This window comes from Bombina bombina, chromosome 1 (genome assembly GCF_027579735.1).
Source record: "Bombina bombina isolate aBomBom1 chromosome 1, aBomBom1.pri, whole genome shotgun sequence".
Classification (NCBI taxonomy): domain Eukaryota; kingdom Metazoa; phylum Chordata; class Amphibia; order Anura; family Bombinatoridae; genus Bombina; species Bombina bombina.
Window position 1 is genome coordinate 491843648 of NC_069499.1, and position 21312 is coordinate 491864959.

A 21312-nucleotide genomic window follows, 5' to 3' on the forward strand; every position below is an offset into this window, starting at 1 on the left:
AAATCAGTAGAATAGAATTGAATATACAGAATAAAATAACATAGTTGTAGGAAGCCTGATGTCCCCAGCTAGTGCCAAAATTGTGGACGGTGTTCTATAATGTTTGCTGCCTGTAGCAGTAAGCGCATGCGTGCAAAGCGTATCTGCAAGTTTATTGTAGGCGTGGTCGTAGGTAGGAAAACGTAACGCGGTAGGGAAACAAACATAACAGAACACCGGCTAACCCTAAAGAGTGTAATGTACAGAAGGAAAAGGGATCCTTTTTTTAAGCTGTCCACTCATATGGTTCTGAAAAATATGCATATACAATACAGTATCTTACAAAAGTGAGTACACCCCTCACATTTTTGTAAATATTTTATTATATCTTTTTGTATGACAACACTGAAGAAATGACACTTTGCTACAATGTAAAGTAGTGAGTGTACAGTCTTTATAACAGTGTAAATTTGCTGTCCCCTCAAAATAACTCAACACACAGCCATTAATGTCTAAACCGTTGGCAACAAAAGTGAGTACACCCCTAAGTGGAAAATTCCAAATTGGACCCAAAGTGTCAATATTTTGCGTGGCCACCATTATTTTCCAGCACTGCCTTAACCCTCTTGGGCATGGAGTTCACCAGAGCTTCACAGGTTGCCACTGGAGTCCTCTTCCACTCCTCCATGACGACATCACAGAGCTGGTGAATGTTAGAGACCTTGCGCTCCCCCACCTTCCATTTGAGGATGCCCCACAGATGCTCAATAGAGTTTAGGTCTGGAGACATGCTTGGCCAGTCCATCACCTTTACCCTCAGCTTCTTTAGCAAGGCAGTGGTCGTCTTGGAGCTGTGTTTGGGGTCGTTATCATGTTGGGATACTGCCCTGCGGCCCAGTCTCTGAAGGGAGGAAATTATGCTCTGCTTCAGTATGTCACAGTACATGTTATCATTCATGGTTCCCTCAATAAACTGTATCTCCCCAGTGCCAGCAGCACTCATGCAGGCCCAGACCATGACACTCCCACCACCATGCTTGACTGTAGGCAAGACACACTTGTCTTTGTACTTCTCACCTTGTTCCCACCACACAGGCTTGACACCATCTGAACCAAATAAGTTTATCTTGGTCTCATCGGACCACAGGACATGGTTTCAGTAAACCATGTGCTTAGTCTGCTTTTCTTCAGCAAACTGTTTGCGAGCTTTTTTATGCATCATCTTTAGAAGAGGCTTCCTTCTGAGACGACAGCCATGCAGATCAATTTGATGCAGTGTGCGGTGTATGGTCTGAGCACTGACAGGCTGACCCCCCCACCCCTTCAACCTCTGCAGCAATGCTGGCAGCACTCATACGTCTATCTCCCAAAGACAACCTCTGGATATGACGGTGAGCAGGTGCACACAACTTCTTTGGTCGACCATGACGAGGCCTGTTCTGAGTGGAACCTGTCCTGTGAAACAGCTGTATGATCTTGCCCACCGTGCTGCAGCTCAGTTTCAGGGTCTTGGCAATCTTTTTATAGCCTAGGCCATCTTTATGTAGAGCAACAATTCTTTTTTTCAGATCCTCAGAGAGTTCTTTGCCATGAGGTGCCATATTGAACTTCCAGTGACCAGTATGAGAGAGTGTGAGAGCGATAACACCAAATTTAACACACCTGCTCCCCATTCACACTTGAAACCTTGTAATACTAAAGAGTCACATGACACCGGGGAAGGAAAATCGCTAATATGGCCCAATTTGGATATTTCCACTTAGGCATACTCACTTTTGTTGCCAACGGTTTAGACATTAATGGCTGTGTGTTGAGTTATTTTGAGGGAACAGCAAATTTACACTGTTATACAGGCTGTATACTCACTACTTTACATTGTAGCAAAGTGTCATTTCTTCAGTGTTGTCACATGAAAAGATGTGAGGGGTGTACAAACTTTTGTGAGATACTGTATAAAAACATTTTAATTACTCATGTAATAATGAATTAGATGCATACGTTAAGCAATAATAGTGTTTTTATTTTATAGAAGATGTACGTTATGCTGCCTCAACTGTTCAGTAATTCTTCACTTTTATGATTCAGATAATTTTAAGCAACTTTCCAATTTACTTCTGTTACCTAATGTGCTTCATTGTCCTGGTATCTTTTGTTGAAAAGCATACTTACAGCAGAAATGTACTACTAGGAGCTAGCTGTGATTGGTGGCTGCACATATTTGCCTCTTTTCAATGGCTCAGCTAGCTCCCACTAGTACATAGCTGTTTATTGCTCTCTCTGAATCATAATATGAAAAAATAATGTTTCATGTTTTTTTACATTTCATTCCATTTGCAAGAATGAATAATTAGACACACAAACTGCATATGGGTAACTGTATAGGATAAAAGATTTCTTGGCATCTTAAAATACTATTCACACAGTCATAGCGACTCATATAAAAAATGAATTGGCAGAGAGTCTCACAGCTTCCATGTGATATTAATTTAAATCAAATAAAAATGCATGTCTAATTATGCAGTAGTTCAATATGCACCACCACAAATACTTTGTAGGGTAAATATCCAACTCTTAGCACTAACCTCAGCCTTTCTATTCCCCACAAATATGTTCTTCTCTCACACTATGTGCCAAACATCTCTATAGCAATTCTTACAGGGACACAGACAGATAAGTTAGAAGAAAATACATTGAAAGTGTAAATTTAAATTTTACTTTCATACAGTTTATAAGAAAATACATAAGGCAGAATAATTGTCTTATAATATTTGTATTTAAGTAGAAATGAAATAAAATGTTTCCTGAGTTTAGTGAGATTTTAGAATTAACCTCTCACATTATACTGTAAGTTCAGTACTAAACAGCAAGATATTAAAGCATAACTTTCTTCATGTCTGCTGGGCATCTCCCATCTACTACCTGGTGGTAAGTGTGTTAGTAAAATAACTTCCTAAACAAACCTATAAGATACTACAACACAGACATCAGAATTGATACACAGCACTTAACCAATACCCTAAAAATATAAAAAAGCTTGTACCTTTGTTAAAATACATTTTAAAATAGCACAAACACTGTTTATAAAGTTAACTCTTTCTCTACACGACAGTTCTATAGGTGTAGTTTTCAACTACAATAGTATCCCTGTTAGACTAGCTTTAATGTCATTTTCCTCCTGGTGCTGATCAGGGTTAATTAATTGTGACTCATCTATGCTCCAATATAAAAACTATTTCAGTATGGCTCATTAGTGGACTTGAGGATAGTAGTTGAGAAACTGTTATAATTAATCTGTCTGTGTCCCTAAAACAATAAAAACCTATAGTTTATTATTTCATCAGAGGACTCAATGTTTTCCATTATGTTGGTGTTTGAATAAAAGTAAATACTTTACTTGATAAGTTAGCTGAAAGAGGAGAGAAAGATTAGAGTGAAAAGGTAGAAAGAGAGAAAATGGAGAGTGAATAGAGGGAAAACAAAGGAGGGAGCAAGAGAGGTGAGGTAGACTGGAGATTAGGGAAAGAAGGAGAGTGAAGATAGAGGAAAAAGACTAGTGAAAGATATAGGGAGAAAAGAAGGGAGAGAATGGACAGAAAGAAGAGAAAGAAAAGAGAGGCAAAAGTTAATATAGGAGTGAGAGAAAGGAGATAAAGAAGAGAGTAAAGAGAGAGAAGGAAAAGAGAGAGAGAGAAAGGAAATAAGAAAGAGAGAAATAAAAAAGACAGAAAATAGAGGAGAGAGTAGAGAGGGATGTTGTGCAACTGTATGGGTGTACCCAACTCCCAAATGTCAAATGCACGTCTCTTGCACTGATTATATGGAATCTGGCACTCCGTCCAGTTTTTATGTGTTCCTCTATAACATCTCAGATGCTTTAAAAGTTAATGCCATCATTTACCTATTCATTGCTTGTTGGCAGTAGAGGAGGCATTCTGACACTTCTTCTTGACTCCTGACCTAACCTGCAAGTCACTGTGTGACAATTACCTATCAGACCAGCTGGCCATTACCTAGCACTCACATACCTATCAGACCAGTTAGCCATTACCTAGCACTCACATACCTATCAGACCAGTTAGCCATTACCTAGCAATCACATACCTCTCAGACTAGTTAGCCATTACCTAGCAATCACATACCTATCAGACCAGTTAGCCATTACCTAGCACTCACATACCTATCAGACCAGTTAGCCATTACCTAGCAATCACATACCTATCAGACCAGTTAGCCATTACCTAGCACTCACATACCTATCAGACCAGTTAGCCATTACCTAGCAATCACATACCTATCAGACCAGTTAGCCATTATCTAGCACTCACATACCTATCAGACCAGTTAGCCATTACCTAGCAATCACATTCCTATCAGACCAGTTAGCCATTACCTAGCAATCACATACCTATCAGACCAGTTAGCCATTACCTAGCAATCACATACCTATCAGACCAGTTAGCCATTACCTAGCACTCACATACCTATCAGACCAGTTAGCCATTACCTAGCAATCACATACCTATCAGACCAGTTAGCCATTACCTAGCACTCACATACCTATCAGACCAGTTAGCCATTACCTAGCAATCACATACCTATCAGACCAGTTAGCCATTACCTAGCACTCACATACCTATCAGACCAGTTAGCCATTACCTAGCACTCACATACCTATCATACCAGCTGGCCATTACCTAGCAATCACATACCTATCAGACCAGTTAGCCATTACCTAGCAATCACATACCTATCAGACCAGTTAGCCATTACCTAGCAATCACATACCTCTCAGACTAGTTAGCCATTACCTAGCAATCACATACCTATCAGACCAGTTAGCCATTACCTAGCACTCACATACCTATCAGACCAGTTAGCCATTACCTAGCAATCACATACCTATCAGACCAATTAGCCATTACCTAGCAATCACATACCTATCAGACCAGTTAGCCATTACCTAGCAATCACATACCTATCAGACCAGTTAGCCATTACCTAGCAATCACATACCTATCAGACCAGTTAGCCATTACCTAGCAATCACATACCTATCAGACCAGTTAGCCATTACCTAGCAATCACATACCTATCAGACCAGCTACCCATTACCTAGCACTCACATACCTATCAGACCAGCTACCCATTACCTAGCACTCACATACCTATCAGACTGGCTGATCATTACCTAGCTATCACATACCTAATAGAACTGCTGCCCATTAATTAGCCATCACATACCTATCAGACCTGCTGACCATTACCTAACCATCACATACCTATCAGAACTGCTGACCATTACCTAACCATCACATACCTATCAGGCCTGCTGACCATTACCTAACCATCACATACCTATCAGAACTGCTGACCATTACCTAGCGATCACACACCTATTAAACCAGTTAGCCATTGCCTAGCTATCACATACCTATCAGTCCTGCTTACCATTACTTAGCCATCACATATCTATCAGACCAGCTAGCCATTACCTAGCATTGCATACCTATCAGACCTGCTGACCATTACCTAGCCATCATATACCTATCAGACCTGCTGACCATTACCTAGCCATCACAAACCTATCAGACCTGCTGACCATTACCTAGCCATCACAAACCTATCAGACCTGCTGACCATTACTTAGCCATCACATACCTATCAGACCTGCTGACCATTACCTAGCCATCATATACCTATCAGAGAGCCATTACCTAGCAATCACATACCTCTCAGACTAGTTATCCATTACCTAGCAATCACATACCTATCAGACCGGCTGATCATTACCTAGCTATCACATACCTAATAGAACTGCTGCCCATTAATTAGCCATCACATACCTATCAGACCTGCTGACCATTAGCTAACCATCACATACCTATCAGAACTGCTGACCATTACCTAACCATCACATACCTATCAGGCCTGCTGACCATTACCTAACCATCACATACCTATCAGAACTGCTGACCATTACCTAGCGATCACATACCTATTAAACCAGTTAGCCATTGCCTAGCTATCACATACCTATCAGTCCTGCTTACCATTACTTAGCCATCACATATCTATCAGACCAGCTAGCCATTACCTAGCATCACATACCTATCAGACCTGTGGACCATTACCTAGCCATCATATACCTATCAGACCTGCTGACCATTACTTAGCCATCACATACCTATCAGACCTGCTGACCATTACCTAGCCATCATATACCTATCAGACCTGCTGACCATTACCTAGCCATCACATACCTATCAGACCTGCTGACCATTACCTAGCCACCACAAACCTATCAGACCTGCTGACCATTACTTAGCCATCACAAACCTATCAGACCTGCTGACCATTACCTAGCCATCACATATCTTTCAGACCAGCTAGCCATTACTTTTCTCTAACAATTCTGACCTATCAGCAATAATCTATTAACCTCTGGTATTTCTATTACTGGAATATTTGCCCTCTGACTTTTACCTTATTCCATCCCCTTGACATTGTATATGTCAGGCCTCTTGCTTAGAGTCTAAGCCCACAGTCTATTTTTAGTCCTTTGACCATAGTCACTTATTAGGTCCTTCTCTGAGACTCATCAGCTCTAGTGTTGTCCAATACTGAAAAGTATCCATATTTTGTATGTTCCTATTACCAAAAATATTGAAAAAGCCAGCCAGGCTTAAAATTAAAAAAGTCTATCTGTCAATAATAAGTAGTTCAAATGATAAAGAGTCTTACACAGACTTTTATAAATAGAAAGAAGTGATTCTCACACTGTTGCTGTTGTTGAAATCCTTTATAAAAAAAAAATCCTTCCTAGTTATGGACTTACCCTCCAGCAGCAGCAGCATGCAGACACGTTCTTCCAAAAGAATCTTCTGCATTTATGTCAAAGCCTGCACAAAGTATGTGAATATTACTGAACAAGCACAATATTTTTAACTATACAAGAAAGATTACAGTGTAAATGAGCAAGCTGAAAAAATATGATTTGTATTAAAGGGACAGTCTAGTCAAAATTTAAAACTGTCACGATTCAGATAGGGCATTTATAGGGACACTGAACCCAAATGTTTTCTTTCATGATTCAGATAGAGCATGCAATTTTAAGCAACTTTCTAATTTACACCTATTATCATTTTTTCTTCGTTCTCTTGCTTTCTTTATTTGAAAAAGAAGGCATCTAAGCTATTTTTTGGGTTCAGAACCATGGAAAGCACTTGTTTATTGGTGGGTGAATTTATCCACCAATCAGCAAGAACAACACAGTTTGTTCACCAAAAATGGGCCGGCATCTAAACTTACATTCTTGCATTTCAAATAAAGATACCAAGAGAATGAAGACAATTTGATAATAGGAGTCAATGAGAAAGTTGCTTAAAATTGCATGCTCTATCTGAATCACAAAAGAAAAAATTTGGGTTCAGTGTCCCTTTAATTTTAAACAACTTTCCAATTTACTTTTATCATCAAATTTGCTTTGTACTCTTGGTATTCTTAGTTGAAAGCTAAACCTAGGTAGGCTCATATACTAATTTCTAAGCCCTTGAAAGCCGCCTCTAATCTGAATGTGACAATTTTTCACAGCTAGAGGGCGTTAGTTCATGTTTGCCATATAGATAACATTGTGCTCACGCCCATGGAGTTACTTATGAGAGGGCACTAATTGGCTAAAGTGCAAGTCTGTAAGAAGAACTGAAATAACGGGGCAGTCTGCAGAGGCTTAGATAAAAGGTAATCACAGATGTATAAAGTATATTAATATAACCTTGTTGGTTATTCAAAACTGGGGAATGGGTAATAATAAAGGGATAATCTATCTTTTTAAACAATAAAAATCTGGTGTAGTCTGTCCCTTTAAGTCTTGAAAAACAAAAATTGTTCATGAAAATGACTTACATAGCTGGTCATAGATAAAACCAGAAAATGTGACTTTTATGAATGATAAAATACATACAGAGCACATTCTAACAAAGCATTTTTGCAGTATGCAAGTTTGCTAAAATGTTTAATCAAAAAAGATATCACTAATTTTGTCATACAGCTGTGTCACGTGGCAGTAGTGGTAGGCCATATGCACACACACTATCCACTCTTGCTTGTTCCGAGTAACAGGCATTACATGTTGTATGATGTCACTGTCTTCCACCGATGTGCGAATGAAGAATACGTTACAAAGACTCACGCTGTATCATCTGCAGGTTGCATACACACAACAACGTTTAGCACTAAAACAGAAACTTTTAAAATAATTTTTTGCAAAAAACATAATTTATGCTTACCTGATAAATTCCTTTCTTCTGTTGTGTGATCAGTCCACGGGTCATCATTACTTCTGGGATATAACTCCTCCCCAACAGGAAATGCAAGAGGATTCACCCAGCAGAGCTGCATATAGCTCCTCCCCTCTACGTCAGTCCCAGTCATTCGACCAAGAATCAACGAGAAAGGAGTAACCAAGGGTGAAGTGGTGACTGGAGTATAATTTTAAAAAATATTTACCTGCCTTAAAAACAGGGCGGGCCGTGGACTGATCACACAACAGAAGAAAGGAATTTATCAGGTAAGCATAAATTATGTTTTCTTCTGTTATGTGTGATCAGTCCACGGGTCATCATTACTTCTGGGATACCAATACCAAAGCAAAAGTACACGGATGACGGGAGGGATAGGCAGGCTCATTATACAGAAGGAACCACTGCCTGAAGAACCTTTCTCCCAAAAATAGCCTCCGAAGAAGCAAAAGTATCAAATTTGTAAAATTTGGAAAAAGTATGAAGCGAAGACCAAGTTGCAGCCTTGCAAATCTGTTCAACAGAGGCCTCATTCTTAAAGGCCCAAGTGGAAGCCACAGCTCTAGTGGAGTGGGCTGTAATTCTTTCAGGAGGCTGCTGTCCAGCAGTCTCATAGGCTAAACGTATTATGCTACGAAGCCAAAAAGAGAGAGAGGTAGCAGAAGCTTTTTGACCTCTCCTCTGTCCAGAATAAACGACAAACAGGGAAGAAGTTTGACGAAAATCTTTAGTTGCCTGCAAGTAGAACTTGAGGGCACGAACTACATCCAGATTGTGTAGAAGACGTTCCTTCTTTGAAGAAGGATTTGGACACAAGGATGGAACAACAATCTCTTGATTGATATTCCTGTTAGTAACTACCTTAGGTAAGAACCCAGGTTTAGTACGCAGAACTACCTTGTCTGAGTGAAAAATCAGATAAGGAGAATCACAATGTAATGCTGATAACTCAGAGACTCTTCGAGCCGAGGAAATAGCCATTAAAAACAGAACTTTCCAAGATAACAATTTTATATCAATGGAATGAAGGGGTTCAAACGGAACACCCTGTAAAACGTTAAGAACTAAGTTTAAACTCCATGGTGGAGCAACAGCTTTAAACACAGGCTTGATCCTAGCTAAAGCCTGACAAAAAGCCTGGACGTCTGGATTTTCTGACAGACGCCTGTGTAACAAGATGGACAGAGCTGAAATCTGTCCCTTTAATGAACTAGTCGATAAACCCTTTTCTAAGCCTTCTTGTAGAAAGGACAAGATCCTAGAGATCCTAACCTTACTCCAGGAGTAACGTTTGGATTCACACCAGTATAGGTATTTACGCCATATTTTATGGTAAATCTTTCTGGTAACAGGCTTCCTAGCCTGTATCAGGGTATCAATAACCGACTCAGAAAAACCACGTTTTGATAAAATCAAGCGTTCAATTTCCAAGCAGTCAGCTTCAGAGAAGTTAGATTTTGATGTTTGAACGGACCCTGTATCAGAAGGTCCTGTCTTAGAGGTAGAGACCAAGGCGGACAGGATGACATGTCCACTAGATCTGCATACCAAGTCCTGCGTGGCCATGCAGGTGCTATTAGAATCACTGATGCTCTCTCCTGTTTGATTTTGGCAATCAATCGAGGAAGCAGCGGGAAGGGTGGAAACACATAAGCCATCCCGAAGTTCCAAGGTGCTGTCAAAGCATCTATCAGAACCGCTCCCGGATCCCTGGATCTGGACCCGTAGTGAGGAAGCTTGGCGTTCTGGCGAGACGCCATGAGATCTATCTGTGGTTTGCCCCAACGTCGAAGTATTTGGGCAAAGACCTCCGGATGAAGTTCCCACTCCCCCGGATGAAAAGTCTGGCGACTCAAGAAATCCGCCTCCCAGTTCTCCACTCCCGGGATGTGGATTGCTGACAGGTGGCAAGAGTGAGACTCTGCCCATCGAATTATCTTTGATACTTCCATCATTGCTAGGGAGCTTTTTGTCCCTCCCTGATGGTTGATGTAAGCTACAGTCGTGATATTGTCCGACTGAAACCTGATGAACCCCCGAGTTGTTAATTGGGGCCACGCCAGAAGGGCATTGAGAACTGCTCTCAATTCCAGAATGTTTATTGGAAGGAGACTCTCCTCCTGATTCCATAATCCCTGAGCCTTCAGAGAATTCCAGACAGCGCCCCAACCTAGTAGGCTGGCGTCTGTTGTTACAATTGTCCAGTCTGGCCTGCTGAATGGCATCCCCCTGGACAGGTGTGGCCGATGAAACCACCATAGAAGAGAATTTCTGGTCTCTTGATTCAGATTCAGAGTAGGGGACAAATCTGAGTAATCCCCATTCCACTGACTTAGCATGCATAATTGCAGCGGTCTGAGGTGTAGGCGTGCAAAAGGTACTATGTCCATTGCCGCTACCATTAAGCCGATCACCTCCATGCATTGAGCTACTGACGGGTGTTGAATGGAATGAAGGACACGGCATGCATCTTGAAGCTTTGTTAACCTGTCCTCTGTCAGGTAAATCTTCATTTCTACAGAATCTATAAGAGTCCCCAAGAATGGAACTCTTGTGAGAGGAAAAAGAGAACTCTTCTTTTCGTTCACTTTCCATCCATGCGACCTTAGAAATGCCAGAACTAACTCTGTATGAGACTTGGCAGTTTGAAAGCTTGAAGCTTGTATTAGAATGTCGTCTAGGTACGGAGCTACCGAAATCCCTCGCGGTCTTAGTACCGCCAGGAGGGCACCTAGAATCTTTGTGAAGATTCTTGGGGCCGTAGCCAATCCGAATGGAAGAGCTACAAACTGGTAGTGCCTGTCTAGGAAGGCAAACCGTAGATACCGGTGATGATCTTTGTGGATCGGTATGTGAAGGTAAGCATCTTTTAAATCCACTGTGGTCATGTACTGACCCTTTTGGATCATGGGGCAAGATTGTCCGAATAGTTTCCATTTTGAACGATGGAACTCTTAGGAATTTGTTTAGAATCTTTAAATCTAAGATTGGTCTGAAAGTTCCCTCTTTTTTGGGAACCACAAACAGGTTTGAGTAGAACCCTTGTCCTTGTTCCGACCGCGGAACCGGATGGATCACTCCCATTAATAACAGATCTTGTACACAGCGTAGAAACGCTTCTTTCTTTATCTGGTTTGTTGACAATCTTGACAGATGAAATCTCCCTCTTGGGGAGATAATTTGAAGTCTAGAAGGTATCCCTGAGATATGATCTCTAGCGCCCAGGGATCCTGAACATCTCTTGCCCAGGCCTGGGCGAAGAGAGAAAGTCTGCCCCCCACTAGATCCGGTCCCGGATCGGGGGCTCTCGGTTCATGCTGTCTTTGGGGCAGCAGCAGGTTTCCTGGCCTGTTTGCCCTTGTTCCAGGACTGGTTGGGCTTCCAGCCTTGCCTGTAACGAGCAACAGCTCCTTCCTGTTTTGGTGCAGTGGAGGTTGATGCTGCTCCTGTTTTGAAATTCCGAAAGGGACGAAAATTAGACTGTCTAGCCTTAACTTTGGCTTTGTCTTGAGGTAGGGCGTGGCCCTTACCTCCTGTAATGTCAGCGATAATTTCTTTCAAACCGGGCCCAAATAAGGACTGCCCCTTGAAAGGTATATTAAGTAATTTGGACTTAGAAGTAACATCAGCTGACCAGGATTTTAGCCACAGTGCCCTACGTGCCTGTATGGCGAATCCTGAGTTCTTAGCCGTAAGTTTGGTTAAATGTACTACGGCCTCCGAAATGAATGAATTAGCTAGTTTAAGGACTCTAAGCCTGTCCATAATGTCGTCTAGCGTAGATGAACTAAGGTTCTCTTCCAGAGACTCAATCCAAAATGCTGCCGCAGCCGTAATCGGCGCGATACATGCAAGGGGTTGCAAAATAAAACCTTGTTGAACAAACATTTTCTTAAGGTAACCCTCTAATTTTTTATCCATTGGATCTGAAAAGGCACAGCTATCCTCCACCGGGATAGTGGTACGCTTAGCTAGAGTAGAAACTGCTCCCTCCACCTTAGGGACCGTTTGCCATAAGTCCCGAGTGGTGGCGTCTATTGGAAACATCTTTCTAAATATTGGAGGGGGTGAGAACGGCACACCGGGTCTATCCCACTCCTTAGTAACAATTTCAGTTAATCTCTTAGGTATAGGAAAAACGTCAGTACTCCGCCGGTACCGCAAAGTATTTATCCAACCTACATAGTTTCTCTGGTATTGCAACGGTGTTACAATCATTGAGAGCTGCTAAGACCTCCCCTAGTAATACACGGAGGTTCTCCAATTTAAATTTAAAATTTGAAATATCTGAATCCAATCTGTTTGGATCAGAACCGTCACCCACAGAATGAAGCTCTCCGTCCTCATGCTCTGCAAGCTGTGACGCAGTATCAGACATGGCCCTAGTATTGTCAGCGCACTCTGTTCTCACCCCAGAGTGATCACGCTTGCCTCTTAGTTCTGGTAATTTAGACAAAACTTCAGTCATAACAGTAGCCATATCTTGTAATGTTATCTGTAATGGCCGCCCAGATGTACTAGGCGCCATAATATCACGCACCTCCCGGGCGGGAGATGCAGGTACTGCCGCGTGAGGCGAGTTAGTCGGCATAACTCTCCCCTCGCAGATTGGTGAAATTTGTTCACATTGTACAGATTGACTTTTATTTAAAGTAGCATCAATACAGTTAGTACATAAATTTCTATTGGGCTCCACCTTGGCATTGGAACAAATGACACAGATATCTTCCTCTGAGTCAGACATGTTTAACACACTAGCAATAACTTGCAACCTGGTTATAATCTTTTTTAGCAAAAACGTACTGTGCCTCAAAGAGGTACTTAAACGATTAAATGACAGTTGAGATAATGAACTGAGAAACAGTTATAGCATCAACTTTAAAACAACACAACTTTTAGCAAAGGTTTTGTTCCCATTAGTAAGATAACATAACTAAATTTGACATAAAATTATTGAGTAACGTCTTTATCCACAGTCAATATAAAAAATTCTCACAGCTCTGCTGAGAGAATGTACCTCCCTTCAAGAAGTTTGAAGACCCCTGAGATCTGTCAGAGATGAACCGGATCATGCAGGAAAAATAATAATAGCTGACTGGAAATTGTTGATGCGTAGCAAAGAGCGCCAAAAACGGCCCCTCCCTCTCACACACAGCAGTGAAGAGAAACGAAACTGTCACAATTCAAAACAAACTACTGCCAAGTGGAAAATAAAGCCCAAACATTTATTTACTCAGTACCTCAGCAATGTAAACGATTCTACATTCCAGCAAAAACGTTTAACATGATATAATACTTATTAAAAAGATTAGTGACCTTTAACAGAGTAGTTCCGGTGAAGTACCATTCCAGAATACTGAAGTGTATACATACATGTCATTATAACGGTATAGCAGGATTTTCTCATCAATTCCATTCAGAAAATAAAAACTGCTACATACCTCAATGCAGATTCATCTGCCCCTGTCCCCTGATCTGAAGCTTTTACCTCCCTCAGATGGCCGAGAACAGCAATATGATCTTAACTACTCCGGTTAAAATCATAGTAAAAACTCTGGTAGATTCTTCCTCAAAGTCTGCCAGAGAAGTAATAACACGCTCCGGTGCTATTATAAAATAACAAACTTTTGATTGAAGTCATAAAAACTAAGTATAATCACCATAGTCCTCTCACACATCCTATCTAGTCGTTGGGTGCAAGAGAATGACTGGGACTGACGTAGAGGGGAGGAGCTATATGCAGCTCTGCTGGGTGAATCCTCTTGCATTTCCTGTTGGGGAGGAGTTATATCCCAGAAGTAATGATGACCCGTGGACTGATCACACATAACAGAAGAAATTATTATATTATATATATATATATATATTAACAGTGGCTGTTTAAGTGCTAAACTTTACCAGTTGTGATTTCTTGCGACTGCCACAAATTGTCCTGCATGACCAACTCTTTTTTGCTTTCATTTTCATATAACCTTGTAGTGATATGAACCCTGTGTACTTGTAACATGGTCTGCTGGTTTCTTTATTCTGTACAGCCATCAAGTGCTTTGCATGTGTATAAACTTTTCCCTCTACAGCCATGATAAAATTATACCAGACAGCGATATGCAAAGGAACTTAACGACAAATGTTTTAAAGAGAATCTTGGCCAACACATAAGCACTTCTGTTTTAGGCTGTGTCTCCAACAATTGTTCTAATTGGAATTATGGAATAATTTGCGATTATATGCTTCTACCACAAGTCTCTAAACGCCTTTATGTTACCTCTTTAGTCAATAACAAATATTTCTTCTTGTGAAACCATACAGTGAGTAAAAAAGACAGGAGCAGTGCTTTGCTCGAGATTTCTAGCGTAAATTGAGCTTGAGTGAAATCCAGTTATCGCAAGCATCTGTGCGCTTGTATTACAAGTTGAAAGTACAGTTTTCTTGCTCAAGATACCAGAGCTGAAAGTAAACTGTGATCCCATTGTGAAGTTACCAGAAATCACTGTACAACGGTATCAATGTAAACACCTGCATGTGTAAGCGATAGACTTGCTGTATGGCCATTTTATTAGTAATTTGCATTTGTATAATGTGTAACTGGTTTCTGGTAACTTCCCGATGGGAATCACAGTCAAATGAGTCAAATGACAATAGCAATTAATGTTTGTGAATAAGAACATAAAAGCATGTAAACTGTAATCTCACTGTATAAACTGGGATAGCAGGAACCCGGTCTGTGCAATAAGAAATTACAGTTTTGCGAGAATGAGGCAGCTCATTAGATTTAATGGTAGAAATGGCGCCTTTTTAGAAAACACGTTTTACAGTGTTAGAAACGTATAAAAGCCCACCACTGTAAATGTGAAAAGCTGCACACATTTTTCTATAAAAGACATTAATATCCTGTACTGTTTCTAGACCAAAACCTTGTCGAAAACAGAATTTATATCTTACCTGATAAATTCCTTTCTCCTACGGTGTGTCCGGTCCACGGCTTCATCCTTACTTGTGGGAATATTCTCTTCCCTAACAGGAAATGGCAAAGAGGCACACAGCAAAAGCTGTCCATATAGCCCCTCCTCTGGCCCTGCCCCCCAGTCATTCGACTGACGGTTAGGAGCAAAAGGAGAAACTATAGGGTGCCGTGGTGACTGTAGTGTATAGAGATAAAAAAAATTTAAGCCTGACAAAAAGCCAGGGCGGGCCGTGGACCGGACACACCGTAGGAGAAAGGAATTTATCAGGTAAGATATAAATTCTGTTTTCTCCTACATAGGTGTGTCCGGTCCACGGCTTCATCCTTACTTGTGGGAACCAATACCAAAGCTTTAGGACACGGATGAAGGGAGGGAACAAGTCAGGCAACCTAAACGGAAGGCACCACGGCTTGCAAAACCTTTCTCCCAAAAACAGCCCCCGAAGAGGCAAAAGTATCGAATTTGTAAAATTTTGTAAAAGTGTGCAGTGAAGACCAAGTCGCTGCCTTACAGATCTGACCAACAGAAGCCTCGTTCTTGAAGGCCCATGTGGAAGCCACAGCCCTAGTAGAGTGGGCTGTAATTCGTTCAGGAGGCTGCCGTCCGGCAGTCTCATAAGCCAATCGGATGATGCTTTTCAGCCAAAAGGAAAGAGAGGTAGCAGTAGCTTTCTGCCCTCTCCTCTTACCAGAATAAACGACAAACAAGGATGAAGTCTGTCTAAAATCCTTAGTTGCTTCTAAGTAGAATTTTAAACCACGAACCACATCTAGGTTGTGTAACAAACGTTCCTTCTTTGAGGCTGGATTCGGACACAGGGAAGGAACAACTATTTTCTGGTTAATATTCCTGTTGGAAACCACTTTTGGAAGAAAACCAGGTTTGGTACGCAAAACAACCTTATCTGTATGGAATACCAGATAGGGTGAAGTACACTGCAAAGCAGACAATTCAGAAACTCTTCTAGCAGAAGAAATAGCAACCAAAAACAGAACTTTCCAAGATAGTAACTTAATATCTATGGAATGTAAAGGTTCAAACGGAACCCCTCGAAGAACTGAAAGAACTAAGTTTAGACTCCATGGAGGAGTCATGGGTCTGTAGACAGGCTTGATTCTGACTAAGGCCTGTACAAACGCCTGTACATCTGGCACTGCTGCCAGACGTTTGTGCAACAAAACAGACAAAGCAGATATCTGTCCTTTAAGAGAACTCGCTGACAATCCTTTATCCAAACCCTCTTGGAGAAAGGAAAGTATCCTAGGAATTTTAATTTTACTCCAAGAGAATCCCTTGGATTCGCACCAACAGATATATTTATTCCATATCTTATGGTAAATCTTCCTAGTCACAGGTTTTCTGGCTTGGACCAGAGTATCTATAACTGAATCTGAAAACCCACGCTTAGATAAAATCAAGCGTTCAATTTCCAAGCAGTCAGTTGCAGAGAGACTAGATTTGGATGTTCGAATGGACCTTGTACTAGAAGATCCTGTTTCAAAGGTAGCTTCCATGGTGGAGCCGATGACATATTCACCAGGTCTGCATACCAAGTCCTGCGTGGCCACGCAGGAGCTATCAGGATCACCGAGGCCTTCTCCTGTTTGATCCTGGCTACAAGCCTGGGAAGGAGAGGGAACAGTGGAAACACATAAGCTAGGTTGAACGATCTGGACCCGTAGCGAGGAACCTTGGAGTTCTGACGGGACGCCATCAGATCCATGTCTGGAATGCCCCATAGTTGAGTTAACTGGGCAAAGACTTCCGGGTGGAGTTCCCACTCCCCCGGATGGAAAGTCTGACGACTCAAATAATCCGCCTCCCAGTTGTCTACTCCTGGGATGTGAATTGCAGATAGGTGGCAGGAGTGATCCTCCGCCCATTTGATGATCTTGGATACCTCTCTTATCGCCAAGGAACTCTTTGTTCCCCCCTGATGATTGATGTACGCTACAGTCGTCATGTTGTCCGACTGAAATCTTATGAATCTGGCCTTCGCTAGTTGAGGCCAAGCCAGGAGCGCATTGAATATCGCTCTCAGTTCCAAAATGTTTATCGGGAGAAGAGACTCTTCCCGAGACCATAGACCCTGAGCTTTCAGGGAGTCCCATACCGCGCCCCAGCCTAAGAGACTGGCGTCGGTCGTGACAATGACCCACTCTGGCCTGCGGAAGCTCATTCCCTGAGACAGGTGATCTTGAGTCAACCACCAGCGGAGTGATTCTCTGGTTAACTGGTCTACTTGAATCTGGGGAGACAAGTCTGCATAATCCCCATTCCATTGTTTGAGCATGCACAGTTGTAATAGTCTTAGATGAATTTGAGCAAAAGGAACCACGTCCATTGCTGCAACCATTAATCCTATTACTTCCATGCACTGAGCTATGGAAGGCTGAGGAATAGATTGAAGAACTTGACAAGCGTTTAGAAGCTTTAACTTTCTGACCTCTGTGAGAAAAATCTTCATTTCTACAGAATCTATTATTGTTCCTAGAAAAGGAACCCTTGTGGACGGGGACAGGGAACTCTTTTCTATGTTCACCTTCCACCCGTGAGACCTGAGAAAGGCTAAAACAATGTCTGTATGAGCCTTTGCTTTGGAAAGGGACGACGCTTGGATTAGAATGTCGTCTAGGTAAGGTGCTACAGAAATGCCCCTCGGCCTTAGAACCGCTAGAAGGGACCCTAGTACCTTTGTGAAAATTCTGGGAGCAGTGGCTAAACCGAATGGAAGAGCCACGAACTGGTAATGTTTGTCCAGAAAGGCGAACCTTAGGAACTGATGGTGATCTTTGTGGATCGGAATATGCAGGTACGCATCCTTTAAGTCCACGGTAGTCATATATTGACCCTCCTGGATTGTAGGTAAGATCGTCCAAATGGTTTCCATTTTGAATGATGGAACTCTGAGGAATTTGTTTAGGATTTTTAAATCCAGAATTGGCCTGAAAGTTCCCTCTTTTTTGGGAACTACAAACAGGTTTGAGTAAAAACCCAGACCTTGTTCCTCTGTTGGAACTGGGTGTATCACTCCCATCTTGAATAGGTGTCCTACGCAATGTAAGAAAGCCTGTCTCTTTATCTGGTCTGAAGATAAGCGAGACATGTGGAACCTTCCCCTTGGAGGGAGTTCCTTGAACTCTAGAAGATACCCCTGAGAGACTATTTCTAGTGCCCAGGGATCTGGAACATCTCTTGCCCAAGCCTGAGCAAAGAGAGAAAGTCTGCCCCCTACTAGATCCGGTCCCGGATCGGGGGCTACCACTTCATGCTGTCTTGGTAGCAGCAGCAGGCTTCTTGGCCTGTTTACCCTTGTTCCAGCCTTGCACAGGTTTCCATGCAGGTTTGGGCTGGGCAGCATTGCCCTCTTGTCTAGAGGCTGCAGAGTTAGAAGCCGGTCCGTTCCTGAAATTGCGAAAGGACTTGTTCTTAGACTTGTTCTTAGCCTTGAAAGGTCTATCTTGTGGGAGGGCATGGCCCTTTCCCCCAGTGATGTCTGAAATAATCTCCTTCAATTCCGGCCCAAAAAGGGTCTTACCTTTGAAAGGAATATTAAGTAATTTAGTCTTGGACGACACATCTGCCGACCAGGATTTTAGCCAAAGCGCTCTGCGCGCCACTATAGCAAAACCTGAGTTTTTTGCCGCTAATTTCGTTATTTGAAAAGCGGCATCCAATATAAAAGAATTAGCTAACTTAAGTGCGTGAATTCTGTCCATGACTTCATCATATGAAGTCTCCTTCTGGAGCGAGCTTTCTAATTCCTCGAACCAAAAAGACGCCGCTGAGGTGACAGTAATAATGCACGCAACTGGTTGAAAGAGACCTTGCTGAAGAAAAATCTTTTTAAGCAATCCTTCCAATTTTTTATCCATTTGATCTTTGAAAGCGCAACTGTCCTCTATAGGAATAGTTGTGCGCTTTGCTAGCGTTGAAACTGCCCCCTCAACCTTAGGGACCGTCTGCCATGCGTCCCTTCTGGGGTCTACAATGGGGAACATTTTCTTAAATATAGGAGGTGGGACAAACGGTATACCCGGCTTCTCCCACTCCTTATTCACTATGTCCGCTACCCTCTTGGGTATCGGAAAAGCATCAGCGTGCACTGGGACCTCTAAGAATTTGTCCAATTTGCACAACTTCTCTGGGATTACCAAAGAATCACAATCATCCAGAGTAGCTAGTACCTCCTTAAGCAGGGCGCGGAGATGTTCTAGCTTAAATTTAAATGCTACTATATCAGGTTCTGCCTGTTGAGAAATTTCTCCCTCAGACAGCCCCTCCCTCACTGCCAATTCCGATTGATGTGAGGGTAAAATAGATAAGGTATCGTCAGCGTCTACTTGTTCATCCTTTTCTGTATTTAAAACTAAACAATCACGCTTTCTCTGAAATGCTGGCAGTTTGGATAAAAGATTTGCTATAGAATTATCCACTACTGCTGTTAATTGCTGCATAGTAACAAGCATTGGCGCGCTAGATGTACTAGGTATCGCCTGCGCGGGCAAAACTGGTGTAGACACAGAAGGAGAGGATGAAGAACTATCCCCACTACCTTCATTAGAAGAATCATCTTGGGCAATTTTATTAAATGTGACAGAATTGTCCTTACTTTGCTTGGACGCCATGGCACAATTATCACATACACTTAAAGGGGGGACCACCTTGGCCTCTATACACACAGAACATAAGCTATCTGATGACACAGACATGTTAGGCAGATTTAGGCAGGCTATTAATGCAATAAAAACGATTTTACACAAAACCGTCTCTTTAAATAATAAAATGACACACTTTATTTCTGAATGTTCAAAAAACTATGAAGGCAATATCCGATCTTTATAAAATTTACACCCCAGTGTCTTAATGCTTTGAAAGTATTGCACACAAAATATGAAGTCTCTAGACCCTTAAATAAGCAAACCGGAGCTAATTGTTCAATTTAACCGGTTTTACACACTACAGTCCCTGCTACAGCCTTTGCTGCAGCTTTTACCTTCCTTAGGGGTTATTCACCACAGAAATAAGCCTTCCGGAGTCTGTTTCTTATCCACAGGACCCTCTCACATGAAGCTGCATTCACTGCCTTTGATATTAACTGCGCAACTGAGGCGCGAAAATGAGGCCTCCTCCCTCTGCATACTAGAGTGAAGGGGCCTTCCTGACTAGATTAGGCTTCTAAACCAATGCCAGGAATAATTAAAACTTTCCCAAAGTGTATTTATGTTCACAAAACATTTGAAGTGCCATAAAAATGTTATATAAGTCAATCGATTTGGCCCACAACAGTGTCTACCAGTACAAAGCCCAAAAAATAAGCCTGTAATCTGTTACTCAGTCTAAGAAAATGGCTTACCGGTCCCCTGAGGGAAAAACTGACAGTCTTCTAGCATTACCATGTGTTGTTAGAAAAGAGACTGGTCATACCTGGAGCAGATGAGTCTGCAAACTGTTACCCCCAACTGAAGTTCTCTGGTCTCAACAGTCCTGCGTGGTAACAGCAATGGATTCTAGTTACTTGTGCTAAAATCATATTCCTCTTTAACAGAAATCTTCATCACTTTCTGTTGAAGAGTAAATAGTACAAACCGGCACTATTTTAAAATAACAAACTCTTGATAGAAGAAATAAAAACTACAACTAAACACCACAAACTCTTTACCATCCCCGTGGAGATGCTACTTGTTCAGAGCGGCAAAGAGAATGAATGGGGGGCGGGGCCAGAGGAGGGGCAATATGGACAGCTTTTGCTGTGTGCCTCTTTGCCATTTCCTGTTAGGGAAGAGAATATTCCCACAAGTAAGGATGAAGCCGTGGACCGGACACACCTATGTAGGAGAAATCCCCTTTAAAGGGACACTGAACCCACATTTTTTTCTTTCATGATTCAGATAGAGCATGCAATTGTAAGCAACTTTCTTATTTACTCCTATTATCAATTTTTCTTTGTTCTCTTGCTATGTTTATTTGAAAAGCAGACATCTAAGCTATTTGCTTGGTTCAGAACCCTGGAAAGCACTTATTCATTGGTGGATGAATTTATCCACCAATCAGCAAGAACAACCCAGGTT

The 21312-nt window shown here is 41.8% G+C and overlaps 1 protein-coding gene across 1 annotated transcript in view; it reads right to left on the bottom strand.

The window, feature by feature from the left end:
- The window catches only part of ANKRD44 (ankyrin repeat domain 44), a 601641-nt gene that overhangs the window by 162652 nt on the left and 417677 nt on the right, over window positions 1-21312 (bottom strand). The window contains exon 12 of the mRNA XM_053712853.1: window positions 6815-6878. Within this exon, the coding sequence (XP_053568828.1) occupies window positions 6815-6878 (64 nt within the window). The remainder of the gene's footprint in view (window positions 1-6814; window positions 6879-21312) is intronic.